We start from the raw sequence: 22,528 nt of genomic DNA, 5'->3' as shown, positions 1-22,528 counted from the left end.
GGAGAAAAATAAGAACAAATCTTGGAAGAAACGCCTGCTGCAGTCCACAATACCCCTAAGACTTGGAAGAAGATTTATATTCCAACAGGACAAACCACATTAGAGCAGCTTAAATAAAAACAAACAATTTCTTTAGTGGCCTCAATCCCATCGATAGTATGTGGAATTATATTGACAATTGGTCACCAATAGTCCCATCCAACCTCATGGAAGTGCATTAATTATTGCAAAGAAGTATTGGAGAAGATTGCAGTGTGCAGATTTGCAGAGCTAGTAGACATCCCAAATAGATGCTTCTACTAAAATAAAGGGGGCTTATGTAATCAATTGTTGTCTGCTTTCCATTTTGTAATCAAAACAAAAACGTTAGTGTGTTTTTCTTTTCTGTGATGTTATAGTGAATTTTGTGTTGATCACTGATGAGAATCCCCATGAAATCCAACGTTATGACCACTGAGGACATCTATATACAGAAACAAACCTTTGCTTTTTCCTAACATCACCTTTCATCACTAAAGCAACAAGGCTTGTTATGCACCATGACGGCACCATGATAACACGGCAGAGGTACAGGTAAAGCACATTGTCTGATACATGCAGTGTCTCTTCTTGTAGCTCACAGATAATGACACATACAGAGTGCTGACACTTTCCCTTGCACGTCGCTCCCTCTTTATCAGAGTTACTGGCAGACAGACTGAACCAAGCAAAGCATTGCTGATGGTATCTGGCTCTGGACATCTTAATAAAAACACAGTATATACGGTTAAGCTGGGTACACACTACACGGTTTTCGTCCAACATTCGGCTCAATCAGCCGACATACGACCGCTCGTTCAAAAGTCGGGTCAGTGTGTGCAGTGACACGATGGTCGAAAGTCTGCCCAAATGGATGATTGTCGCCTCATTTGGTTGGTCGTACCATTCAATATTTTCGTTCCAATCTAGTTTCCGCTGTGTAGTGTGTATAAACTACCGACCGATCCACAACAGCGAGTACGAAATTACAGTCATTGCTCACGACAACATGGCTGTAAAAAGGTCGCTAAAGGGACGTCCGCTCTTCCCTTTATCGTCCTAAACAAGACTAGTGTGTATGCAGTCCATGGACCGAGCGATCGGAACATGTTCCGATCGCATGTAAAATCGCTTGGCATAAAAAGTTGGTGGAAATTTCTGTAGTGTGTACCCAGCTTTAGTATGTACTACTGATCGCATACACTGTATGTAATGCAGACAAGGGCCTTTAGTCTTCCAGTATTTGATCAGACTCGGTGAGTTACATCCAAATATAGAACTCAAACTATTAGGCCCAAACATAAATACAACATGATACCTCTGAGGTAAAACAATGCTTGGCACTCAGGAGTGAGGTGAGGGTGGGGGGGATTTGCGAGTGGGCAGATGGGCCTGTGGCTGTGGTGAGGGCATTACAAGTTGCCTGTACTAGATATGGGTAACAAACTGGAGCATTACCGGGCTATGCAGAGCTGCAGCTTTTCCATGTTATTTATTGACCGCCCAACATGGCTTCCACAGCGAGTTTTTTGTTTTTTTTTTATCTGTGGAGAATTTTTGGAGGGGGGAAATTATTAAGCAAAGAAAATATCAATGAGGCACTAACATTGTCTTCTCAGCGAGGTTACCGATATTTGGGAGTGGACAGGGTGGATTGCCATGAATATTGGCTCGGTGCACAAAATGGCGGCCTACAATGTGTGCAGGCAAAAAGGTGCACTATGAGGAAAGGCCATGTCTCCACAGCTGGAAAGGGAACGAGCCTTTGCTGAATGAAAACAGGAGATTACAATGGCTGGTCGGTGGATTTAAGAAAATTATTTTAACGTCAAGGTTATTTAGTAGGCGATTTCCCCTATACTTATTCAACGGTACAACAACGTCAGACAGCATCGTAAAGAACACCACAGTGACCCAGATAAGATGGCGACAAATCAGGGTCTGCGCACTTGCGCGTACTGAGAAGAGGTGCGGCTGTCACGCTTGGCTTTTGTGAAGTTCTTTCCCGGTGATGAATTTATGAGTCTATTAGGCGCCAAGCTGTGTAAACAACATTCTTAATCAGTGCCTTGGAAGACTAGTGTCTCTAAAATGCAATTACTTGTTTGTTTTAATCATGTTTTATTCCCATCTAATTATACAGAGGAAATAATCACATTTCCAGACCCTCGTTGTATCAAAAGGCATAAAAGCACCTCTCTGCAGCGAGTCAGTCTGATGAATGGGGCACTTCAAGCTACTCCCCCAGCCATCCGTATTCTATATCTCCTGTATGTTTGTTGTGCAAGTTCTCTCATTCCCAGTCCAAGGGCACAACACTATCCCAAAAGGCTACAGCGTTAAATGTGCGATTTTAAAATAAGTTATAGAAATTAATTTAGCAGATGTAAACCTATCGTGACAATCTAAAAATGACCAAAAATAATTATTCTCTCATTCGCTAGTATAAAAAATAAGTATGGGTGCTTACTTCTTCACAAATCAATCTGCTCTCTTCATGGCCTCCTACGGATATTTGTTACCCAAGTCAGTGGCTCCACTATGCAAATGAGCAGCAGGAGACAGATTCAGCAGGATTCTGGGAGTGTAGAGAGAGTCGCTTCTACTACAATGTTATGAAAAGTGTACAGGTTGCCCACAAGTTGTGGAAATAACCCTTTTCTTGGGCTGAACCAACATTCATGACAATGCAGCCTATTAAGTGCCTCATGTCTCAGACAGGTGCCTTGTGAATAGATAGGCTGCACAGTACTTAGGCAATACTTATTTGATGTTTAAAATCAGGCCCAGCCAACCGGTTTGCTCTCCAGAAACTACGAACCCCAGCATGCTTTGCCAGAAGATAGTCAGACGACAGCTGGCAGGGCTTGCTGGCACTTGTAGTTTCACAACACCTAGAGCGCCACCTTTTGGCCAAGACTGTCTTAAATACACCTTTAATCTCATATGGACAGGACTGTTCCACTTTAACGGAATAGAAGAGGTTGAATGTTAAACATGAGCTGCTATCTAGGAGACATTCAGTAAAAGAGAAGATCGCCCCAAAGACCGTTTTCACAGGAGCAATAAGTTATTACATGTAACTACAGTGCTCCTCTTTACATAGTGCAGGTGACACTATAAATATGGTGCTTTACAATGATATAAATGCCTAATATACTTCTGTGTAGAGGAAATACCTCTTTGTATTAATGGTTTTTACTATTATTATTGAAGGGGGATTAAGGGCTAGATTTACTAAGCTGCGGGTTTGAAAAAGTGGGGATGTTGCCTATAGCAACCAATCAGATTCTAGCTGTCATTTTGTAGAAAGTACTAAATAAATGAAAGCTAGAATCTGATTGGTTGCTATAGGCAACATCCCCACTTTTTCAAACCCGCAGCTTAGTAAATATACCCCTAAGTGTTTGTAGAGTGCCAGATACAAGATGCACCGTTTAGTGCTCCAATTGTCCCCACCGACGTTCAGCTATAGTCTTTGTAGACATCCTTCAGCAGGCAACAAGAAGATTTCACTAGAAGTTTGTTTTCCCCCATGAAGTTTAGAAGTTCAGGTCCCCACACTCACACTAAGCAGATGTGACTCCTCATACGAGCCCTGACTTCTGTACACCCAGGCATCGGGGATAAACGTAAATAAGGACTTTGCTAATGAAAGGTCATTAAAAACACCAAACACCTTCATTTGCTATGACACTGTCTAATGGGTAATGGCTTCACAGCTCACTTAGCTAATCTCTTAATCGCCAATGTTAAAACTAATTCACATTTTATTATATGAAGGAAACCAAAGACTGTTTTTCATGTTGAAAGAAAAAAATGCAAGACGAAGACGCTAAACTTTTTTCATTTGGAAAATAAAAAAATAGTAATAATGACATTTAGAGGAAAGATCTGAAATGCAGAAACAGAGGGACTTACAGACGTGAGTGAATAATTATCATGATCTGACATTTATTGCAGATAATCAGGGTGATACGTAGGAGATTCAATGTTCACTGCTAAAGGCTACTCAGATCTAAAGAGTATACACAAGATCATGCGGACACTTAATAATCAATTTTTTTTAATTCTGTAATAAATAAATATTGTACAATATATCAATTACTTTCTTATAAGAATTCACAATTTTGATAACTTTCAGTGATTTGTTCTATTGACCCTTTATCTGTGGAGAGGATCCTCTCCCTGGCTAAAGGTGGGTACAAACTACACTGTTTTCGTCCAATAATCGGCTCAAACAGCTGACATACGACCGCTCTTTCAAAAGTCGGGTCAGTGTGTGCAGAGACACGATGGTCGAAAGTCTGCCCAAATGGACGATTGTCGCCTCATTTGGTTGGTCGTACCGTTTAATATTTTTGTTCCAATCTCGTTTCCGTTGTGTAGTGTATAAACTTCTGACCGATCCACAACAGTGAGTACGAAATTACAGTCATTGCTCACGACAACATGGCTGTAAAAAGTCGCTAAAGGGACATCCGCTCTTCCCTTTATCGTCCTAAACAAGGCTAGTGTGTATGCAGCCCATGGACCGAGCGATCGGACCATCGATCGCATGTAAAATCGCTCGGCATAAAAAGTTGGTGGAAATTTCTGTAGTGTGTACCCAGCTTAAGCTTTTACATAGACAGTTGTAGCAACAGCGACACCTACAGGTTATAAAAGGCATCCTTACCAAAGAACTAGAGAGGAAACCCAAAATTAGGGCTGGCCCTCATTGGTCAGTTTTATCACAAGCTCTCTGACCCTGGCGCCGGTTCACTAGTTGTCCTTCCTTGGACCACTTTAGGTAGGTACTAAGCACTGCATACCGGGAACACCCCACAAGACCTGAGGTTCTGGACATACTCTGACCCAGTCGTCTAGCCATCACAATTTGGCCCTTGTCAAAATCGCTCAGATCCTTTCGTTTGCCCATTTTTCCTGCTTCCTACACATCAACTACAAGAACTGACTGTTCACTTGCTGCCTAATATACCCCACCCCTTGACCTGTGCCAATGTAACCAGATAATCAATGTTATTCACTTCACTTGTCAGTGGTTTTCATGTTGTGGTTGATCGGTGTATATCATGGATCCAATAGTAACGGATATTGAATTTGTTAATAGATCATGTTTGTTTTGCATCTGTTTATAATAAAATCAGGAGAGACCTATTAGAATCTTGCATGACTCCGCTAGTTCCATCAAGGTTAAAAAAAAAGATTATTATAGATCAATTATAAAACATAACCCTGTACCTGTTCCTATGACTCTCTAAAACAGCAATAATGGTGTGTGTGTATAAATATATATATATATATATATATATATATATATATATATATATATATATATATATATATATATATATATATACACATACACATACATACATACATACATACACACACATACATATATACACACGCACACACACTAGCATTTACTTGCTTTTGTCTGTCGTTAAGTGAAACAATGAGACTGTCTGATGAATTACTATGTTTTGCACCTGAATGCAATGTCTGATTATCTCACAACTTATATTGATTTAGTTTGCATTTTAGATTTTAGATTCACCAGTACAGATCTTATATATGGAGGCCGGGGGAAAGAAACTACTCCAGCTCATTTGTAATTTGTCTACTCTACTAGGAGTAAAACAAATAAATAAAATAAAATAAAAAAAAGTACTCCCAATTTAATACTGCGATGCTCAAGGATCACCTTTCCTTTTGTACATTATCTTGTAATCAATTGAATCTCACTCATCTGATCTAATTTTTGTTCTGCAAGGAAAATAGCAGAAATTTCAGGTACTGGTGGAAACATCCGACCCTGTACAGGAAGGAAAGCCGATTCAGCCATTTAAGCAGAGCACACATGGAAATAATCATGGGGGTAGATTTAATCAACCTTCTTAATAGGAAAAGTGGATGTGTTGTCCATAGCAACCAATCAGATTCTACCTATCATTTATCTAGTGCATTCTACAAAGTGATAGCTAGAATCTGATTGGTTGCTGTGGACAACACCTAAACTTAGGCTACACCAGAGTTCCGTCACATGCTGTCACCTATCTAAAAGCACCTGCAGACTTTCACCAGAATAAACTGAATTGCAGCCAAGACATTGTATTCTCTCAGTATTAAATGTCTTTTACCTCATCATTCCGTGGAATCTGCACCGTTTCTGTAAATTTGCACAATTTATAATCTATGTATTTATAATCTGTGAGCAGAGCTGGTAAGATAACAGTCAACCTAATGATGCTGTATAGTGTGGGAGGGGTAGGACTAGGAACACAACTAGGAACAAACTCCGCCAGGGAAACGTGTGAAATCTCGCAGCCAAATTGCGGAACAAGCATATAGCAAGTTATACTTTAACACAAGAACAAAAAACATTTTACAATAAAAAAAAAAAAAAAAAGAAAGATACCAACATTAATGAGCTGAGCCAATTCACAACTTCACTATTTTAGCATTACTTGATCTATATGGCAAATAAAGAAGACCTTACAATGTATTTTTTACATTAAAATTATGCCATTTTCTTCCTCCTATCTCCCACTAGTACTTTGATGGGGGATCTTTCCCCATCAGGATAACATGTGGGCTATTAGATAAGAGAACCACACACAAGGGCTGATAGCCGCCTTCTTCAGACCCTACTTGTCACCATGCCCCATAATGATCCGACTACATTATCAGCTTGTGTTTGTCACCTTCTAGAGCAGTGTTTCTCAAATCCAGTCCTCAGGACCCACCAACAGTGCAGGATTGCCAGGTGACCAGTGAAATAATTATACCACCTGCTACAATGTGTCAGTCAGTAATGAATACACCTGTGCTCCAGCAAGGAGATATGGAAAACATGTACTGCTAGGGGGTCCTGAGGACTGGTTTTGAGAAACACTGCACTAGGGACACACATTAGCCAATATTGCTGCGTGTGGACATCTTTTTTGTGGTCCGATGCTGACCAGCCTCTGTAATCCGCCCTTAACGCTAACAAGGATAGCCAGCGTTTTACTGGACGACTGAAACGGTCGTCCAATCAGAATCCTGCTGTGACATTCTCCAGCACTGCCAAACCTGTGGCTTTCCAGGTGCTGGGTCACTACAAGTCCCAGCATCCCCTGCCTAGGTCTTGAATTTTTTCACAAAAGCCGTCTGGGCATGCTGAGAGAAGTAGTTCCTCAACAACGACCGCGGCCTGCTGTAGAGACGTTTATTTTAATAGGATAGGGCAGGCAGCTGTGTCGACCTGCATTCAAACCCGCCACAAAAAGCCGTCTCATAAAAACACTCATTACATAGATGATTAGATAAAGCTTTATAACCTCCCCAAAAAAATAAAAATAAAGAGAAAACAGTCTTCGTTCCTGTATACAGGTAGCACACCTACTAACGACCCTCTTTCCAACCTCAAGTTTTATTCCGTGAACATTAAAATAATAACACATGGGCTATTTGTTTAGAGTATAAAGTGCTCCTGCGTAATATTACTTTGTGATCTCATTACCCGTATAAGTGCAGTCAATATGTCTGTCTTTTCTATAAAGCATAACGTGGCTTGTGAAGAGGCACGGCAAAGGTTATTTTACAGAAGCCTCCTATAGAGTATAATTGCATAGTGCGAGGTGGTGTCATATCACTCTGTATAATAGGATTTAATTAAACAGATTTACTGTCACCCGAGAGCACCGAGGAAGCCGTTCTACAAGAGAGAGGCGTGTGAAGTGCTCTATTTTTCTTCCAGGAGAAATAAATATCCTTTTAGAAATATTCCTTTGTAGCCCCACATAACGGCGGCAGGCTTTAAACTACAAGGCTACATGACTGAATGAAATAAACCCCCAGTCTCCGTCCCCTCTTCACCTACAAAGTATTTGTTTATCTGCAGCCAATCACGGCTTCCCTATCTCTGTAATGACTTCCTCGCAGCAGTCGGAAAGATTACCCACACCACTGATCTCTTTATTACTTCATAATGGCTGTTTATTTACTTTACTGCCGCAGTAACATGCCGGGATAAAGCCTTTCACAGCTGGGCAAACTCACCGTACTCAGCGCGGAGGTGGTCCGGAATGCGAGGCTCATAACCTTCCTTCTCCGGGACCTCTTCGAAATCATCTTCCTCATCCTCATCATCATCACTGGCTTTCATCTATAGAGACAGAACATAGAACGATATTGTTGTCGATACAACTAAATAAAAACGAAAAAGACAAAAAAGGCACAAAGAAAATATTACCATACTAAGACCAGTATGATGCATTCTGTGGGCAGCTTATTGGTAGCTTCTTTATAAACCAAAAGATTAGTTACAATTTTCATCAACATGTAGGGCCTGATTCATTAAGGATCTTAACTTGAGAAACTTCTTATTTCAGTCTCCTGGACAAAACCATGTGACAATGCAAGGGGTGCAAATTAGTATTCTGTTTTGCACATAAGTTAAATACTGACTGTTTTTTCATGTAGCACACAAATACTTGATAGCTTATTTGTACACTGAAATGTAAAGTTGATATTTGTGTGCTTCATGAAAAAACAGTCAGTATTTAACTTATGTGCAAAACAGAATACTAATTTGCACCCCTTGCATTGTAACATGGTTTTGTCCAGGAGACTGAAATAAGAAGTCTCTCAAGTTAAGATCCTTAATGAATCAGGCCCATAGTCATTATTACTCTATGCATCTCCCCACTACAGCTGTCTCTGAGCTTTTCATACTATATAAATATAAAAGGGTCACCTACACAGCTACAGTCCAAATATCCAACCTGTATCCTGAATAAATATTCAGAAACAGGCAGCTTATTAATTGCTTTGTGCCTCACTGAATATTGGTTGAGCTCACACAGGCCGCTTAGGTTACAAAAATATATATATATATATATATATATACACACACACACATATACATATAAGACTATGGGGGGTATTCAATTGTCATTGAGTTTTTTTTGACTGCATTAAGTCATTTTAACGCTGTTTTTTATCATTTTCGAGCGGGTTAACTTTACCCGCAATTCAATTCCATTTTGAATGCTCAGTTTTTTTTCATGAAACGGTCCTCTAGCGCTGCAGTAGAAGGTCTATTGAAAGTATAGGTTGTGCGAGAGGCAGCCGCATTAAAAGTTATTCAATTGTTTTTTAACGCGGTGGGTTAAACAGGCCAATATGCTGTTTTATCTCGCACCTCTTTGGGGTGTGTTAAAAATAAAAAACCTCTGAAAAGTATTTTAAATCATGTAATAATGTGGAAAAAAAAAAAAAAGTTAAACTTATGTTTATCACTAATGCCTAACATGTAAAAGTTGATTTTCTTGTGAAAAAATAATAAACATAAAAAAAAAATTAAAAAAAAAATAAAATCACTAATTAATTATATTTATGTGTTTTTGGTACAAATATGAATGCAATAATGTGTTTTGACATGGTATAGATAATTCTATGGTAAAAAAAAAAAATAGTTAAATTAAAACATATGCTAAAGAAAGTACTGTAATATAGATATTATCAATGTGTAATGCAATCTTATGTATCAAAATGTATGCAAAGCATTTTGTGTTATACATGACCGCGATAAAACTCCCTACACTCCCCTAAAAATTTGCAAACACGATGTGTAAAGCGCAGGGGCAGCGTTCCCTCTTTTTCATTTGAATTACACAAGTTTTCGCACTGAGCTAACTAAAAAAACGGTTGCTATTGCCGCCAAAAACCCGCGAAAGATTTTTTTTATTTTACACTGCGGGGAGAGTTTTTCCACCAAAAAGGCAATAAAATGGGTAAAACATTACAAATCACAATACCACCACTCAGAGTATGAGGATTTATTTTAACAAAAGTAAAATTGTGGACTTCCCTTTTAAAAGGTCCCCAGTCTTGCAAATAAGCAAAATTTTCAAGAGATCTCACCTCTGGGAAAAAAAATAAAAAAAATTACATTTACATGGATTTGACTCTTTTTTTTTTTTTTTTTTAAAGTATTGTTTACTTGCATGTTATAACTCTCCCTAACCCTTTTAATTTAACCCAACCTCCCACATCTCTATGTGTCGTGTTGGAGTTCTCGACTGAACACAGCAAAGTGCAGTTTTAGTTGTGGTTTTGTGTACTCAATTTCTTTATTTTTAAACTGTAGATTTTGGTTTCCATGAAATGTAAATAATCAGGAAAGGGATGGATACATTTAGGAGTTCATGAATTTACAGGGCAACACATGGATTTTAATAAGCGCTGAAAACTTACAGCAGTAAACTTTGCAAAAGCAGGAATGTCGAAAACAAAGCAAAATATTTGACACAAAGTAAAAGCAGCTCCGATGTCCTATAATATCAGTCGTTCTATGAATCATCAACGAGGGTCAACAGTATTTGAGAAAAATGTGGAAAGTAATTTCTAAATCAAAAGTCCTAATAATGCCATAATTCTTCTAATGAACATGTCTGCTAACAAAGGACTCACTATGCAAAATGCTTAATATATCCAAAGCTTCAATAAGACACCCTTGGGTCTATTACTAACACACCTAAATAGAACACCTTTAAATGACCTATAAACCATTGCCCGTCTCGTCTCACCAATCAGAGCCAAACAACACTATTAATGAGGACACTTTAAACTCCCAACTTTACTCATTTATTCTTAAAAATGTAAAAACCAAATAGCAAACACAAGACTTTGTCTTAGGTCACATTAACTTCAACCAATTACAACCAAGACATTCACGGAATATGATCTTTAATGTAGATTCATCTGAAAACAACAGATGTTGTAAGATCATTTTCTACAGTTTGACACTGGAGATGGCGAAAGGTGGAATTTTTTGGGGAAAAACACACACATACATTTCTCTCATTAACACATTTTGGAGATGTTGTTAATTTTGGAGCTTTTGACAAAAGTGAGCAGATTTATCATATCCAGTCTTCAAAAATGGTTACGCATGAATATAGGAGATACAATGTACAGGAGGAAATCAACCTGTAGATCATTATATTGCTACACGGAGTATTTTAAAACAGATATCTCATGATCATTGTTAAAAGTGGGAGGGGAAAGGCCAACATGTAGCCAATCCGAGCATCTAAATATGAACATAGGACAATTGTGGTACAAGATGCATCTGCCAATGAGGAAACGTTCATGGACCCAACTTGTTCACGCTACATTCTAAACTCTTGTTTTAGGATTCGATGGCCCGTTCCCAAAGTTTCAATGAACGGCCGAGGTTTGTGTCCATAGATATTGAAGTGAATTCAGTGGGGGCTGAGGACATTCTAATTTATATAATTATCAGGGCAAACCACTTGACCTACTTATCTTTACCACGTCTGACAGAATGCCTTATATGTCCATCTACCCATACAAAGATAGTCCCTGCCCATGTCATTTTATGTAAAGACCAGTCACTATATGAACCCTTTATTATCAGCAGCAGCTATTTACATAGCGCCACTGATTCTGCAGCGCTGTACAGAGAACTCATTCACATCAGTCCCTGCCCCGTTGGAGTTTACAGTCTAAATTCCCTAATATATATACACACACACACAAAGAGAGAGAGAGACTAAGGTCAATTTTGATAGCAGACAATAAACCTACTAGTTAGTTTTTGTAGAGTGGGAGGAAGCCGGAGCACCCGGCGGAAACCCACGCAAACACGGGGAGAACATACAAACTCCACAAAGATAAGGCCATGGTCGGGAATTGAACTCATGACTCCAGTGCTGTGAGGCAGAAGTGCTAACCACTCTGCTTCACTCTTCTCAGTCTTTCAGATATAATGTTCTTATCCTAAAGCCATACACAGTCTCATAGACAGTTTTTGCCCCGATTTTTATAGTCAGCTTACATCTACGGGTTGTTACCCGACCACTCCAAATCCCAGCCTTCCTTAACGATCCCACACTGTGCAAGCACCAGGGACTCTTTCATAGACACTAAAATCCGAGCACCTATTAGTAAAATGACAGATGTGGAAGTCATGAGCTTCTCTCAATTCTCTCGTCTGCGTCTCACAGTTCTAATACTTTACAGAAAATATCTCTCATCACCTGCCCAGTGTTGGGTCTAATAATGGGAACTACGCTGTCATAAATGGGGCCAATTTGACAGCGAAGAAAATCTGTGTATTGATAACAAGAACATACTTTTCCCCTATCCCTGTATTTTTTATTTTTTTATATATAACCCAAAAGCCCAGGTCCCTAGTCCCATGCTCTTCAAACACATAATCAGATGCAAATTCGTTTTGTTTAGGGCAAAATGCATGAGCTGTGCATTTAGACACTGTGGGACCCATCAATCACTGGGAACTGTAATTTTTGTTATCAGTCTAACACTAATCAAAAGGGAAGCCCTGCCACTATCGCTGACCTGTGAAACGTCCCAATTATACTCTTGAAAATGACAGGAGCACTTAACTTCCTCAGTGAGCAAATGACGACGATCAATCAACTTTGAATAACAATGAGCTACGGAGCTGAAAATTATTTTTTGTATAGAATCTCCCCAGGAATTTATGAAAGGTGAAAAGCAACCCAAGGTTTTAAGGGGCATTATAGCTCTCACCGACAGCAGTGCATATCAAACACTAAACAGAATTTATGGGTTTTAATTTCCTAAAAACGGTAGATGTGAGTTTGGTGCTACAAGGCAGAACAGACTGGCAGGCTTTTAAATATGGGGGTCATTTTAAAAAGAAGATTATGCTTATTGTATGCACTTTAGTATTTCATTCAGGAGTTCTTACACATGTAACTCCTTGGGGCTGACCTCTGGTAGCCGGAGCCGTGGACGGTCCCGTTCCCGACACCGTCACTTCTCATTAGGCTGCCAGATAGGTACAGCAATGAGCACAGGACAGTTTTTAGAAATATGTAGATGGCGAAAGTAACTCGACTACATTGTTATGGTCATGGAATAATATACACTGAATTAATGTGCTTAGGATGTAATCTTGTACTGTAACCTCATGACAGAAGAATATTGTACAGACTCCGATCTAAATAGAGTTTCACGGTGGCTCAGTGGTTAGCACTTCTGCCTCACAGCACTGGGGTCATGAGTTCAATTCCCAACCATGGCCTTATCTGTGAGGAGTTTGTATGTTCTCCCCATGCTTGAGTGGGTTTCCTCTGGGTGCTCCGGTTTCCTCCCATAAAATGACATACATAAACATACTGGTAGGTTAATTGGCTGCATACATAATTGACCCTAGTCTGTGTCTGTCCTGTGTGTGTATGTCAGGGAATTTAGACTAAGCCCGAATGGGGCAGGGACTGATGTGAGCGAGTTCTCTGTACAGCGCTGCGGAATTAGTGGTGCTAAATAAATGGTGACGATGATGATTTATGAAGCGTCAGTCACAACAAGAACTATTGCTACTTAGTCTAATCAAGTCAATTAAACTTTTTTTCTTGTTTTTTTTAAGCTTATATCATATACCCCAAATATATGCTTTAACGTATAATGATGATAGGGAAGCCTTATAAAGACGTTTGCTTTAATTATGTGAATTGTAACTAAGTGTATGTCTAGAGTAAGGAGTACAAATTGTTTATTCCTTATTCTACATTAAAAGAACCAGGAAGCGACAGCCCAGCAACATTACATGCAAACACCTGGAACGTCTTGAAACTACACGGTATGTAATTCTACTTCCTGTGCTTGGGAAAATGCATCCTATAATGGGCACAGTATTATACAAGGTTTTATTAATAATCATCATTAATAGTATGAGTCACAGATTGTTCAAGGAGAGCATCACATCTCACATTACCGCCTGACATTCCCGATTTACAAAGTTCTGTTTAACTTACTATATCAGTGATTGTCCTTCAATGGTTTATGAAGTTTGTCAACCAGATGAAATCTACCCTCTTCTCTCTGTTTCAACCAATGATCACAGGGGCAAATGCAGGATTTGTAGAGGGGGGGGGTCTCCACACCACGCCACCGGTGGGCGTGACCAACATGCATGGGGGCGTGGCTATAATATTAGACAGTGCTTGGCTGCTCTCCAACTCTTCCTATCCCCATAATATACATGGGCAATGCTGCGTGCACTACTGTTAGGTGCACACAGCTCTCCCTTTTCAAGCAGAGTCGTGTAAACCAGGGGCAGGGTCCAGCCACCTCAATTATACAGTGCCCCAGGGTTGGAGGGGGGTTTCCGGGCACTAGAAAAAAAAACCTTGGTTTGCCTATGGATCACAGCTTCTGTTTCTCTACCTCATACGCTAACTGAATGCACAGCTGAACTGGACCCCCCAAGATGATAACACACACACGCCGCTTTTCCAAACCACTATGAAGACCAGCCAGTAAATGGCTTCATGGGAGCTGTTATACTGTAGATTAAACTGACTGTCTGGATTTCCTTGCACCACACCGGAACACCAATACGACGATAGGCCATAGAAGACAACGCACCAGTTATACATATGTAACGTCACATAGGCATTGAATGTGGCAGGCATTCAACTTGGATTTTAAGGTGGTCTTGATAACCCGGCAATACATTTTGCAACTTGAAAAACTAAATATTAGAAATTAAGCTAAAAACAATTTACCAAGTAAACTCTGCTGTTAACAGTGGATTTGTCACCTTAATTTACCATTCTCATAGTCCAATAGTACAATACCAAACAGGTGGTAGCAATTCCAACCCGCTAACGCTGCCGCACCGCATAAAAGCCGCCAGTATTAGAGTCTGACCATTTCAACAGTATTCTAATATTGTCAAAATAACAACAGTAATTAAATAAATGGAAATCAAAATAATGTCAAGAACTGCTCGTACACCTTGTACAATTTACAAATTCACGCTGAATGGTTTAAAATCACCAATGTGGCTATTTTTTGTTTTGCAGTTAACCTGTCCAAGTTGTGTTTTTGTATCTCTTAAGAACACAATTTAAAATGCTCATGTCATGTGATGGGCTGAGCCAATAAGAATCCTATCAATTCCCTAAGAACTACCGTCATGACAGAGGCACTTTGTAAGGCGTGCGCTTTGTGAGCGGAGCCAAAGTTCAAATGCAGCCTGGACGCACTACATCTAAATATACTGGTAAATCATGTCTTAGGAAGACAGAGAAAAAAGCCCTTTTTATATAGTAATTATAACTTCATTATTTGGACCCCCAGAGGAAACTGTTACAAAACAACGGCAGAGGAACAGATAAAACGCTGAATGCACGGTCTTACCAAAGGGTGGTACTCCCAGGGAGAGCACCAGCAAAAGTGTTACAGGACATCTGGGAGGATTTCAAAATCTATTCTATTGCAGATCATATGTAGCAAAAACGAAGACTACAAGAAGAAAGTGCCCGTGTACTGCAAAAGGACATGGTTCAAATAAAATGAATGTTCGGAAATGGGGATAGATTTTTGCCACTTTTTCTGCTTTTGCGTTTGAAAATTCATTCCTCCCACAACAGAGGACGTAAATGTGTTCAACCAATAACTGCACTCAAAACAACCAAATAGATTAGTGCTTACACTGTAGTCTGGCTTATGGCGAACATTTCAAAAGAATGTAAGGTCGTCTCTGTTTGTTTGGGTAAGATACTAAATGTACAACAGTTACTTTCCTTACAAATAATGAAAAGTATTACTTAAAAATTAGTGTTCTCAAGATCCACAGGAAAAAAAAAAAAAATATATATATATTATATATATATATATATATATATATATATATATATATATATATATACACACACATACACACACCTATATATACATATTTACACACACACACATACTCAAAACACTAAAACCAATAATCAAGAGATATAAAGTGTACACTTGACACACTGTGCGTGTAACTATACTTAGGAACAAACAAAATATAGAGATTCAGTTTTAGACGCCTATTCTGCTCTATATTAAGAGGCCCTAAAACTGCTATGAAATGACAACTAAACAAGCCATACAGTGCAATAAAAAAGCAACACAACATCCTAATCTAATAAGCTCATGATGTAAACTAATTATTAGCAGGGGAAACCCAGCAAACTAACCAACCTACTACACTGCCATCTCAACCCAGCACCGGGGCTATTAAGCACATTTACCAATTACTCTCATTCTGCAACCTGCATTATATCCCGCATTGCCATACTGTCTTACGCCCCGTCCTGTGCCCGCTTTGCCTGGAATACACAAGTGAAAGATGTGAAGATGTCCTCAGACACGTGAACTCTAAACTTCATTTGTCTTTCAAGCAAGCTTGATGGCTGTGCATTTAAAAACCCATTCTGTCTTATAAACTAAAAATTAAATGTACTCAGCTGTGATGGTGGCCATCGCATCTGCTATTTATATGCTAATACCCTCCACTGGAAGGCCTTGCAAATTATTCTGCCATGCCAATATCTCATGTGCATCTACTCAGCCAAACCCCCAACAGCCCCCCCCCCCCCCCCATCCAAGCAATGGGAGGTGTAAACAGGATCTACTTAACCACATCACTGCCAGAAGACGCACGATTAAATACGTTCCTCATACTTCAGATCTGCGGTTTGGGTTACTTTGCCAAAAATAGATCATTATAAAAATTAGTTCTAATCCGAGCTTAAGCTAGCCACTTATATGAACAGCTGGGTATAGAGCTGGGAAATAAAAATCACAAGTTTATTATATCATTTAATGACAATAATACGGTTTCAATAATCCCTAAAAGTCATTAGGTGTATTTCTAATTTTGGCTGACATCGGTCTAGATTTTATGTGACCAATATATTCATTTCAAAAGATAAAACTTAAGGCTCTACATTTTTTAGGATTAGAAAAAAAAAAAAGTGATTTTGAGCTTGTTTGAAATATATAATCAATTTGTTAATTTGTTGATATTCTCATAAATTATGAGGAGATCCAAAATAAAGAAGAAGCTCTGCTCGGACCCCAGAAACCTATTATACCTTTTTTTTTTTTTGTTAATCTAACACAAAAGGAATCTGTGTCTGGTGTATATATTATATTTACACCTAATACACACAAAACGATAAAAATAAAGTACTTGTTTTTTAAAATTTTTGTTAATGAAAGGTTTAAAAAATAATGAGTAAACTGGATTATTAGGAACAAAACCTAAATATAGATTAATCTATCGTCTCGCAAAACAGTCACTTTTTTGAATTTTTATCATTTTAATTTCAAAACAAAATTGCTTATTTAGACAACGTGAATTAATTGAATATATAGCAAAACATAAATCTGAATATTAAGTCTTGCTGATACATGGGAACATTTTAGAGATCCAATAGTTTTCCTATTCTCTAGGCATTTGACATAATATAAGGGATCACCACCATGACAGGTAAAAAATTCTGTTTGGCACCTCGTTTTATATATCTTTATTCCATCTGAATTTTACATAAGTGGAAAAATACAAAACTTTAGGCCTGACAGAAAGAAGCGGTTAAATAGCAGGAACAAAGTGTTTATCCGAGACTTGAACAGCCAACATTTATTTTCATTACGCCCTGTATATTCCTGAACGGAGCGGGGTTTTGTTTTCATTTGAATCATCTTTATTTACAGGGCAATGAATTTCATGGCCAATTTCACTGAATTTGATAGGGCGCCCAAACTGCATTAGCGCTACAAGAACAGAAAAAAAAAAATTCAATCAGATACCGAGATGCTAATTTCTCTCCAGGGAAGATCGCTTTGTTTTCATCTTTAAAGGATTTCTGATTGCGTTATCGCACATGATATTACGGGGCCAGACTCACTTACCAAACAACAAAGTGGCAACGAACTCAGAGGCTGTGCTCCTCATTTTTTTGCTAACATTCTTGAATAATCTACACCAGCACTTTTACAGATATTTTAGGGAACACTAAATTAATTTAAAAAAAATTAATTAATGGTTACCAGCCATTTATGGTATGTTAGATATTTAATTTCCTAAACTTTTTTAATTGATAATCATAATTAAAATGATTTTGCTGGGTTCTCCCAATACAGTACTTTTTCGACTAAGAATAAAGCGAGATGTTTAAATAATAACTATGATTGAATTAAAAGTTCGCTCCCACCCGAACCTACTTTTCCGTTGTCTCATGGAGCGGTATATATAGAACACGCCCATTGTGGGAGGGGCTTAATGAAGAGCCACTATGAGGGTGCATTTCTTAGCTCAACTGTGTGCGCTACATGCAAAAGAAGCCAGTAATTTCCGTGCATGCAAAAAAATAATAATAATTGCTTTTGCACCAGGTGCATCCTGGCATGGGTTATGCTGGTGCAAATTTGCTCCAGTTGTTTGCTTTGCTTCTAAATGTCCTTAGTATAGAAGTGATGCCAGCATGCCAAGGACCATCTAGCCTTCACCTAGACACTTCAACTGGTCCAACATTTATACAGACACACAAAATTTGCGACACGGACCATTGACCAACTCCACAACAGTGACCAGTGGTTTTCTTAGTCTCTAAATTGCTGGCCATATGCCAGTCAGAGCGGTGTCCTGATCGACCAGAATTCCCGGATCACATACAGGTACAGTTGGCATATGGTCCATGTATTTCAATGAGAACCTACCTTCATGGGCATGTATTTATCAGGGTGCTAGATGACAATACAGGGCCAATTGGACAATATGGATGTGTGTTGCCACAATAAAGATCTCACACAATAGGCAGCCTTGTACCTATTGTGTTTTGCCATTAATAAAGTTCGGTTCTCAGCGGCTCTCTAATTCGCTCCACAAACATATGGAGGTCAGACAGCTGAGCAGGTACCATAAGTCAAGGAATCTAACATTATGAAAAATTGTTTTTAAGAGAAAATGTCAGCATGAAAGTGTCCTCAGGATTTAAGTAATAATTACTTTTGGTTAAATAAAATTATTGGAAAGAAATCGTGAAGTGATGCAATACGTAACTTATGTTTAAGAGGAGAAAAATAATGGAAAATATGTATATATCAAAGTATGAAGCCGTTTTACATAATCAAATGATCATTTAAATTTTAGTGCCAGCATCTACCATTACATCCATAGCGTCATTACACACCGACAATGGGATCAGCAATGGTGAAGATGTCAAGGCATTGTATCTGGCAAAGCTACGGCTTACTCAACTTCAACATGAAGCAAAATACTCTCAACTGCAGCCTCGGACTGAGGAGGAACGGCTGTAGTTTAAGATCTTCCTACTTTTTGAAGGATACAGTTGGCTTCTATGTGGACTATAGAGGTAAAACAGTTGGTTATGTAAGCACAGAGCTACGGTCATTGGCTGAATTACATCCAACAAGTCAGATTGAACCAGTCTCAGGTGCCAAAAATCACAGCCTCTGCCGTCATTAGACACAGAAAACTCCCATTCACACAGTTCAGATTAGCGTATAAGAAGCTGACGATCCATTTACAAATAAGACATTTAATGAACTCCATTACTGTTCCATTGCTGTGTTCTCAGATGTGATTTCATATGTGAGAAGTTCACACAGAGTTAACACCTAAACCAGTGGTTCCCAAAATGTGTGCCACGCGGATCTCACAGGGGTGCCGCGGCCAGGGCTGGTGGTAAGCAAGGCGGGGACTACTTTGTAAATAATTTTGGCTTAGGGGTGCCTTGTAAAAATTATTGAGACCCTAAGGGTGAGAAAGTTTGGGATCCACTGACCTAAACTGCTACAACTAAATGGTGAAAGCAGGTTATTCTACAGACAAAAGGAACAGATTTAAGACCACTTGGTATTTTAAAATTATGAAATTAAAAACAAAAACAGTTTGTGACAAAATTGAACACTTGGGGGGGTATTCAATTGTTAGCGAAATCACCGGAAAAATGAGCGCTCGAAAAATATTACCATTAATACGGTAATATGCTCGTAAATACCGTTAATACGGTAGTTTACTTGCTGAATTTCATCTCGCAGCTCTGAGCTGCGAGATGAAATTCAGCGAGTAATTACCGTATTAACGCTAATATTTTTCCAGCGCTCTTTTTCTGGGGATTTCGCTAACAATTGAATACCCCCCTCGGTGTAAAAAAAGAAATGAAAAATCAATGGGTTAAACAGGCTAGAAAATGACACTTTATAACGGGGCGATGAAAACAATACACTACATCAGAGTTACAGTAAAGTGCTTTAGATTGTAAGCTCTTTGAGCAGGGTTTTCATTCCTATTATTAAAATAATGTTATTGTTTTTGTGCCCTGTATATATTCCGTACTCTGTACAGCACTGCTTAAGGTGTTGGTGTTTAATACATAATAATAGTACTGCTCAATTTATCAGGTGTGAAATAAAATTGTGTGTGCAGTGTGCTCCCTCTAGTGGTTATAAAGTAAAATGAACTCTTCAAGTGTAATCTTTAAAGGCTCACAGGCAACCTGAGCCTATCCAGCTATAAGCTGGCATGGCATTCTGGGACTTGTAGTTTCCCAACAGCTGGTTGCCTAACTGTGATTTAGGAAACAGATTGTAAACTCGCCTGTTTTAAAAGCTTATTGACTCACAGATGATTGGCATAAGATATTCACATTATACAATAGACAAAAAAATGGAAGCACCTGTGTAAATGGGGGACACCAAAAATACTGAAATCAAGGCTTGGATTAGGCATTGATTAAAAAAAAAACATCTCCTCCAGCAATGACGATACCTGCATCCACAGGGAAGGTATACTCCCCCAATGGTTTAATAATCAGGACACTGATGTAATCCATGCGTCATGGCTTCTCCGTCCCCAGATCTAAGCCCAGCCAATTATTTAGGGACATTCTAGAACGACGCCTGGGACAGGGGTTTTTACCATTAAACATGCATTCGTTCAGTGACTTTTTGGTGTTGCATTGTACGCGCTACATTGCATAATAGACTGCATGCTCTATGGAGTAACTGTCCATTTTCTGGTCCAGTACCAGTGTGTATACGAGAGAGATACGTTCACACACAGCTACCACCCTGGCTTAGCCAAGTGTTGGCTTAATAATGTTCTATTTTGCTTGCAAATATTACCTTAGCTACTGTCCAACCAGCATATTAAAGATTATTTGTGTATGGTTTACAAAACACAAAACAAAGACCAACAACAATACTGTTTTAGGCTCCTTAGTCGAGAGGCGAGTATACGTCATTTTGACTACATTTCACTGATGACTAAAGTATAGATGTGCCTGTAGGGTCTTGCAAGAAATGAGGACCCCTGACACAGGGGGCAAGCTTAAATGTTTTGATTAAAAAATGAACCAATAACTTATATTAGAGACACACACACACTCACTCTTAAGGGTCGGAAAAAAGGAAAAGTAGAGGTGTTGCCCATTGCATCCAATCAGATTCAAGCTATCATTTATCTAATACATTTTCTAAAATGATAGGTAGAATCTGATTGGTTGCTATGGGCAACACCTGTACTTTTTAGAAAGTTTGATAAATCTACCCCAAAAACACTTCTATGGTCCACAATTAATCTGATTTGGAAGCAATTACATGGAGTAAAAAAAAATAAAATATATGTCCTTTTGTGAGCGCTTTGGTTATAGTTAAGACGATTTATTAGTGTATTAAAAACTATTTCAGATAACCTATAATATTTAGAAAAATTCAGGCAACCAAAGTAAATGTAAAGAAATAAAGTGGATCACTTATTCTGACATGACATCGTTAGTGTCTTCCTAGTAAACGGATAGCCAGATAACCCACAAAATGTCTGCCATAGATAGTGAATTGATGGGCTCCAATACCATGACTCGCATTCAGCTCACAAAATGGCCGCCCCCACTGTGCATCAGCAATGTTCTGAGCGAACTGGTAAACTGCAGTCTTATGAATATTGTTTCATCCCACAAACTGGGTGCTTTCCCTGTGTACAGGCGAGACGTGCAGTTTAAACACGCATAAAAATAGACGTCTTTAAAGAACTTTATTAGCCTATATGCTGGGAGTTAGAAACAGTTTATAATTGTAATTACAAACTTTTCATTTATTTACCCAAAAGTTCAGTGTCAAAGGTCACACAGATAATGGAAAGGTCGAAAATTCCCCTTTCCTGTCTTTGCCGCAGTAGCATGAATGATTATAGTGTTTCTGGGGCCACAATATTAACTGTAAGCAGCAATCAATCCACTAGGCAACACCTAATAATACAAACCTGCACAAAGGAATAATAACCAAACTGTTATAAATTGTTATTTTTGAAAGTGCAGATATGAAACTCAACAATAGGGTTTTGCCGATACAAGAATATCAGCTGATCTTTCTATTTGAAGTTTCACACTAGAGGCTAGATTTACTAAACTGCGGGTTTGAAAAAGTGTAGATGTTGCCTATAGCAACCAATCAGATTCTAGCTATCATTTATTTAGTACCTTCTACGAAATGTCAGCTAGAATCTGATTGGTTGCTAAAGGCAACATCTCCATTTTTTCAAACCTGCAGTTTAGTAAATATACCCCAAAGTCTTTCCTATATAGACCCTCACAGTTCTTGGTAATTCTGATGCATGGGAAGCTCTAATAACAGATTCTCTGGCTGCAAT

General features: G+C 38.7%; 1 protein-coding gene across 4 annotated transcripts in view; it reads right to left on the bottom strand.

The window, feature by feature from the left end:
* UVSSA (UV stimulated scaffold protein A) overlaps positions 1–22,528 on the bottom strand; it is a 59,933-nt gene that overhangs the window by 19,132 nt on the left and 18,273 nt on the right. For all 4 annotated transcript variants that reach the window (XM_075194145.1, XM_075194146.1, XM_075194143.1 and 1 more), the window contains exon 8: positions 8,068–8,173. In XM_075194145.1, the coding sequence (XP_075050246.1) occupies positions 8,068–8,173 (106 nt within the window). The remainder of the gene's footprint in view (positions 1–8,067; positions 8,174–22,528) is intronic.

This window comes from Mixophyes fleayi, chromosome 1 (assembly GCF_038048845.1).
Source record: "Mixophyes fleayi isolate aMixFle1 chromosome 1, aMixFle1.hap1, whole genome shotgun sequence".
NCBI lineage: Eukaryota > Metazoa > Chordata > Amphibia > Anura > Limnodynastidae > Mixophyes > Mixophyes fleayi.
The sequence above is the reverse complement of the archived record's forward strand: the minus strand, read 5'-3'. Positions and strand labels throughout refer to the sequence as shown.